The following is a 7,464-nucleotide window of genomic DNA, read 5'->3' on the forward strand; positions in this document are numbered from 1 at the left end:
TAGGATGGTTTATAAAACCTTGTCAAAAAACCTACGATGTATTGATCGATCGTCGTCGGTGCTCTTGCTCCGAAAATGGGTTCCACATGCGTCCACACACCAGACACGTTACAGCACGAACAGCTATGGTTGTGCAAATAACTGGTCCGTGCAAGGAACAGATTGCCTCTAACATGGCTTTGAAGGTTACCGCAAAGAAGGGATAGAAAGCATAATATGACGTCTTAGTAATACCATGGAACACGGAATCTAAGTTCATCCTTTCTTTTTTTTTTTTTCCATTTCTTATGTACAAAAGAAATCTACGGTAACAATTAGCACAAGAAACATGCAACAGCATTCTTCTACAAGAGCTTTGGAATCAGATTTAGAGCGCCCCGGCCCGAGGCCTGCCTTATAAATATAAAATATTCCAATATATCCAATGAATAATAATAATAATAATAATACATATACATGCTAATCCTGGTGCATCCAGACCCTCCTCTACCTCCCCTTCCCTCTAAAATATTCCAATACATCCAATGAATAATAATAATAGTAAAATATATACATGCTAATCCTGGTGCACCCAGACCCTCCTCTACCTCCCCTTCCCTCTACTTGATAATCCCTCTCGACCTGGGCGTAGACTAGGCCCCGTGCTCACACAGCAGACCGTGCACGGGCTGCGAACTCAGGTTGGCCAAACACGGATAGGAACGAACTCATGTCTTAACATCCAATATTCGGTAATAGCGCAGCTACTAAACAATACCTAAATCTACGAAACGAAAAACCAGCACAAATACAGATGGGGACAATAATCTGCCCACGACAAAATACAACCAAACAGAGCAGCATATAAAAAACATCATCCTTCAGAAAGCATTAAAGTATTTTTAAATGTTGCATAACAAAACTGAGTTGAACAGTATCAAATGAGACTCAAAAATGGCATTCCTGATCCCAGGCCTTCAACTACTAGCCAGCAAAACTCGAAGCAGAACCAAGTTCCCAATCCTCCACGCCACGACAACTACCACTTCGATCATTCCCTACGTCAACTACTACAAAATTGAGGGGTGCCGCAATTCCGTTACTTGCCACCGCTGTGCTTCGCTTTTGTATGAGCTTGAAGAGCATTTTCAGAGCCAAAAGTTCTAGCAAGGAAACCATTAAAAAATATAACAATTTAGGCACCATTGCATTTAGGTAACAGAAATATAGAATCTAGGAAATACAAACGGCATGGGACGTACTTGGAACATGACTTGCAGCTCACTGATCCAGAGGATTTAGGGGTCTGCTGCTTCGATTTGTCACTTTCTGCAGGTGTTTTCTCAAACTTTTTACCAGGGGTTGGAGTTGCCGTTTGACCTTTCTTCCCATCAGCAGCACCTGTATAGAGTAAATTTCAATGACACAGCAATAGTATTACCAAAATTATTGAAAATTTCAAACTATACATGTCCTCTTTGATCCACAAAATGATTCTCCAAGTCATAGTTACAATTGTTACAACGACAAAAAGATTATAAAAATTATCAATATAATTTGTAACATGCTCGTCAAATATTCTCAACTAAATTGGAAATCATAGATTAAAAGGCATGGTAATATGTGTTGGTGGTTGTGGTCTTGTTTCAACAATCCCCATGATTCCTGCCACATCTATAATCATTGCTATTGGTCAACATGTTTATTTTGGACAATTTATTTCTGATTTTTAAATATTATAATTCTTTTGAACATTTCAGCAAAAAAAAGTCTACAGTACATAGCAAGTACCGAACTATGAGGATGCAACCATAAGGAGCTTTCACATGAGCATGTACAGACATGAAGATTGATGGTTAATAAGCCGGAAACTAACCTGTTTTCTCAATTTTTGCCTTCTTTACCAAACCAGGTGTCTTCGAAGCTGAGTCCGCTGCTCTCTTCTTGCCAGTTTCAGCCTACACAGTGAATTGCGGAATGAACAATCTTCTCAGCAACATTACCGAATTAGTGCAATTAAAAAGAGGATCCACACTGATTACCTTCTTGGGTGTAACTTTATCTTCCTCCTCTGAGTCCTCATCCTCATCTTCATCATCACTGTCACCCAGAGCTTCAGCCATGTCCTGAATCAAAAACATATATATTAGTAAGATTTCCCAGAATAAAGAAATTATTGTTGTAGAAAGCCCATCCAAGAATTACATAATGATCAATGCTCAACTTTTGGCTTTATCAACTTAAAAAAAAAAAAAAAAAATTCCTAAGTGCTTTACGTTCCAATTCTTTTTTGATGCATCTAAAGACCCAAGAGAGCATACAGGGTAGTGCTCCTTAGCACATAACAAAGGTAACAGGAATGTGAATGGCACAAAGGCTAATGCTGATTGATCAGAAAAGAGTATGTAAAAATTCAGACAGACCTCATCTTCATCAGATACGTCTTCAGAGTCATCTTCCTCCTCATCCTCATCATCTTCCTCATCCTCATCATCTTCATCATCCTCGGCTGCCTTCAGCTTATCAGCCTTTACTGGTTCCTCCACCTTAGCCTTGGGCTTAGCAGGAGGAGCATCCACCTTATTGCCAACCTTTCCTGTGGCAGATTTGCCCTGCTCACCCTTGACATTGAGCTTGCCTGATTGTACCAATTGTAATACATATAAAAAACTATCAGCGAAAGAACCAAGAAGCAAGAAGGTAAAAGCACAGAAGTGGGAATCATAAAACAAAGTTAATGAAGTGGAAGGCAGAGCAATAATTTCAACAATTAACATCACTAGTAAGGCATGGACACCAATATAAAATTTATTCTTTATGATTATAATTAAGTTAGTCTATTTCAGCTTCAGCAAGGTCATTAGTAAATCGAAGGAGCAAATGGCTTAACAACAAAGGAAATGCTTCTTGGACTCCCAGACATGTGACCGCACATCATTATTCCTGCTAATTCAGTGCTTCACTTCAAGTCAGAACCAGATATGGCCAATAACCATCGAGTACCCATCAGGCAATACTGGAAGAAGTATCACATTGCTAGAAGATTAAAATAACTGGTGTCCAGCTAATGATACTCAAAAAATAAGTGATGAAGGTGTTGCTGAATTCATATGCAGGAGATCAGCCAGACCACAGCTTTTAGATACCCAACAGACATGAAATAGTTGAATTGTATGTCAAACTTTCCATTGGGATAGGGGCATCTAAAAATCTTAAAAGTTTCAAATACTTCTATACCGGTATATCACAGAAACTGCAAAAACATTTCTCAGACATTCAAAACACTTAGACATCTCTCATACTCGGTAGGAGGGCAAGTCACTGCTAAATTATGGGGAGGAAAAATAACAGTCCTACCCAGTTTGTCAGTCATTTTCAAATGTATAGCACATGTCCGGTATCAATATAACCAGCAACCAGTAGTGGGAAAACTGAACAGAACGCTAAAGTTGCATGTCAAATTTAACTCTGGGTTGTCAGCATTAGAACATGATAAAATTTTTAATACGTATTGCATAAAGAGGAGATATTGGTGAAAAACCATCTGATGCATTTGAAGCAGGAGAGCTTATAGAACATGGGCACGTGATAAATTAAAAAAAAATACAGGCAACTCGCAATAAGATAAAAGTTAAAGAAATAGTATTGCAACCGTAGGTTGATTGAATGGGAACACAAGATATGACATGATACCTGGTTTAAGAACTACACTATAAGCCCAGAAAGAAAGTTTAAAAAGTTAAGGCCATATTCCGTCATAAAATGCACCTCTCCTTAAAGCAAAGGAAAAAGGAGACAAAAAGGCAAGGCATGTTGCTAAATTATGTCAACAAATGACATAAACAGTGTGTTAGAAGATGGTTGTGGCATGCAGGTGGTACATACAGTATGTTGGCTACATATGCGGATACATACATAATTACTACTCTTAACTATTAAAAATAATAATAAAGTAAAATAAATACTATAAAAAACAGAAATTATGTTAGCAATGTTTTTTTGGACAAATAATAGCAATATCAGTAACCACTAATAATTAGTACCTAGCACGTTATGTCCAATAGCAATAGTTATGATAAATTTTAACATATTAAAAGTTATTAGTACCTGCATCAGGCACACCTAAAACCAAATCCGAAACAAGAAAAAACCCAAACCATCAGACTGAACCAGTTTCATCTACATGGCTCACAGAAGAGTAGGCTGCATATGTGGCTCATAGTGCTAGAAGAGCTGCATAAGGAGCTGCAGAACGTTAAAAGTGCTGTATATGCATTTAGTATTAGGTGGACCACCTTCGGGCATATATGTAGTATCATCTCATATAATAACCTTATATCAGCAATGTGGTGAAGTCAAGGGGCTGAAACTCTGAGTGGTCCACTCTTGACTCTATGCAAACCAAAAAATAAAGATCAATAAATTACTAGGCAACAATTCAAAAAACCATGATGGCCATTTCATCGATGAGTGATTCATATCAGATCTTAAATTGTGTTTCAAATTAATCTCATTTGCAGTCTTGACTCCTTACTAGTCATTATTTTACATTGATCCCATCAAACTAGGTTTGCTGAAGGCAGTTTCATTGATAAGCAGAACAACAGTAACTACAGAATGAATGAGCTTTCACCAATATATATCAACAACAAGTGGTGTTGCATATCACTGAAACACTAATCCTATCCATATACCTAAAAAGTTGTGCTCTCAGCAGTTGTTTGGCACCAGACAGAATGGTTTTTCAGATGGAACCTCTGACGGGTCTCAATTTATCATCAACAAGATGTTCCACATTAGTCCCATCAGATTAGTTATGCTTACTTAAAAGAAGTGTTCTGACAACTACAAAAACATCAATAATCAAAGAAAATAAGAATTCACCAGCAGATGCTAACAAACTGATAATGTTATCAAGTAATTACATGACTACATTAAAAGTACAAACCAGTTATATGACTGCAGGCCAAAAAATTCAATAAGCCCTATTGAATCACATAATCATAAAAACCTTAAAAGGTAAGCATATCGCTTCATACAGCCCCTACCAAAATTATTTCTTATCCACTGCAGTTTCAAGGCATATATAAACCATAATCGCATTTAACATCCAGAAAGATCATACCATTTTGTTTTTGGCCAATCTGCAGATCATCTTCAGAATCAGATTCATCATCTGCAAATGTTACAGGGAAAGAAATTCATTAGGTCCTGTAAGTAGGGGGATCGCATTTTTCACAAAGTTCGGGGGGAAGAAGATTACCTGAAAGGTCATCATCAGAAGTGATCGAAGAGAACAAGAAGATACAGTCAAGGACATCAAAATAACCTTAACTGTTAAATTAATCGGACATAGTACTTCCAAACCAAAGGGATTGCAAATAAACAGGAAAATGAAAAGGATATCCAAAAGCATCTTGCACGATCGCCTTGTATCCACAGAAATACACACTGGCATTCTTTGAGCTGTGAGACAATTCAAATTCCTTCTCGAATACCAAGTCAAATGAAATCTGGGCACATTTCTCTGCAGAGAGAGTTCCAAGGACTAGCTTCTGATCATTGAATTTCACAAAGAGGGGAACATTTTCGGCTGCTTTGTCCTTCTTCGTCTCCCCAAGTGATGCCTATACAGAATGAGGAAAAGCTTAAGTTAAAGGATGAGGTTTCTCGAATGTCGGGTCATAACAAAGAGAGAGAGCAAAGCAGCAGCAGCAACCTGTGACAGATGCAAATATTTGATGTCTCCAGGATCGCACTTAACAGTTTGCCCAGGTTTGACCTCCACACCTGAAACTCATAGCAGGGAAACTCAAGAGGAGGTCGAGGGTATAACCTCATTAAATATACAGCATAGAAAGAATGAGGAATAACAGTTCCCAGTTCACGAGCACAAGATTCAGATCAACCAGGATGCTTAAAATCAAGGTGGAAAGAAGAAGAACTGCATTGAAGTGGTTTCCGCAAAACGATCAAAACTCTTGAAATGATTGTGGAGTCAATATATTGAAGTGGAAAAACAAAATAAATCCCGGGCACCGAGTCGAACCCATAATCGCAAAATAGTACCGTTAGCCGAAAAGTCCTCGAGAAATAAAACTGAGATCCGCGAGGGCAGACCACGGAGAGGCAGCGACGCCCAAAATCAAAGCGTCAAACAGCAATGGAAACGAGAGAGACGAAGACTTCACACAATTATCAGAACATGAAATAGATAAAATATAATGGAATAACGACGATGCAGGTCATTGCAACGTGATCATCATCAATAGACAGAAATAATCCAGGAAGAATAATGGAGCAAACACCTAAAACTTGAAGGGAAATAATAATAATGTACCAATAAAAAAAGGGAAATAATAATAGCAGCATAGAGAAGAAAGAACATAGGCCGAAACCAGATAACGGGATTAACAGCAAAAAATAAAAAAATAAAAAAAAAATAAAGCAAAAGAGGGAAGCCGCCATGCTCAAGCAGACACGCATGCGATGTGAAAAGGAGAGCGCGAGTGGAAGGGAGGAGAGCGCTTACCCCAGAACTCCATCGATCGAAGGGGAGGGGCAAGATGCGGCAGAGAGCAGAGCAGAGGAGAGCGCGAGTGAGAGAGCTGCGGGGCGGAAGGAGCCGCATGATTTATTGGAACAGGAGCTAGGGTTTGTAGCGCCCCCCTACACCCTCGGCTAGAGGATCTCCGCCGTCCGTTGCGCTTTACGAATCATCCACAACTGCGAGCTGCCGCCGCCCTCCATCTCGTGTTCCCGATGCTGGTTGCGGTGATCTAGAACCTTCCATTGCCTACTGGAATCTCCGGGTGTGGCCTAAAAATTTTAGGACCCTTTGGTTGGTATATATCAATTTACGAGATAATCCGAAGATTTTTAATAATTATTTATTTAAAATATAATTATAAAAAAATATTTTTTATTGTATTCAATCGATACAAAAATTATTCTAAAAAATAATATTAAAAAATTACTATATTTAATTGAAAATAAATTTATATAAAAATATGATTAAATTTATAAATATATTTTTTAATATAATTTTTTTAATACTAAAATTATATTATTATCTCCGATTAATTTTTATATAACGATTATAATTATATAGTGTCAAACATAAATTTTTATTATTCAAAAACTTATCAAATATCAATTTTTTATAATATTTATTTTATTTTTTTTAAAAAATAAGTATAGAGCTTATTTTTTTTAAAAAATAAGCATAGAACTTATCAACTTTTATGTCATCTTTCATTTTTTTTTTTCATACCAAACATAAAAATCTGATATAAAATTTATTTTTTTATATCAAATTATTTTTAACTAAATAGATTCTCATAACATAAAATATGTAATATAGAGATATCAATATTTTAATATTAAATATTATCATTTCTCTTAATCATAATCATTAATTAGTAATTTTTTAAGATAATTTATAAAAATCATATGTGATTATCAAAATATTAATAAAATTTTTAG

At 36.7% G+C, this 7,464-nt stretch overlaps 1 protein-coding gene across 1 annotated transcript; it reads right to left on the minus strand.

Annotated features, from left to right (window-relative positions):
- Nucleotides 1–844: 844 nt before the first annotated feature.
- LOC105038201 (histone deacetylase HDT2) lies at nt 845–6,668 on the minus strand. Its single transcript, XM_010913926.4, has 10 exons — nt 6,512–6,668; nt 5,699–5,769; nt 5,386–5,606; nt 5,243–5,262; nt 5,105–5,155; nt 2,403–2,617; nt 2,022–2,105; nt 1,856–1,937; nt 1,242–1,380; nt 845–1,142 (listed from the first exon to the last, which is right to left on the minus strand). The coding sequence occupies exons 1-10, from the start codon at nt 6,522–6,524 to the stop codon at nt 1,079–1,081; spliced, it is 960 nt and encodes a 319-aa protein (XP_010912228.1). The 5' UTR covers nt 6,525–6,668; the 3' UTR covers nt 845–1,078.
- Nucleotides 6,669–7,464: the final 796 nt, after the last annotated feature.

This window comes from Elaeis guineensis, chromosome 1 (genome assembly GCF_000442705.2).
Source record: "Elaeis guineensis isolate ETL-2024a chromosome 1, EG11, whole genome shotgun sequence".
NCBI lineage: Eukaryota > Viridiplantae > Streptophyta > Magnoliopsida > Arecales > Arecaceae > Elaeis > Elaeis guineensis.

Bases quoted from the DNA above. Each gene is read 5' to 3' on its own strand.
- LOC105038201 (XM_010913926.4), bottom strand. The intron at 1,938-2,021 runs GTAATCAGTGTG...TTCACTGTGTAG, and splicing joins ATAAAGTTACACCCAAGAAG to GCTGAAACTGGCAAGAAGAG. The intron at 1,143-1,241 runs GTACGTCCCATG...TTTCCTTGCTAG, and splicing joins AGCTGCAAGTCATGTTCCAA to AACTTTTGGCTCTGAAAATG.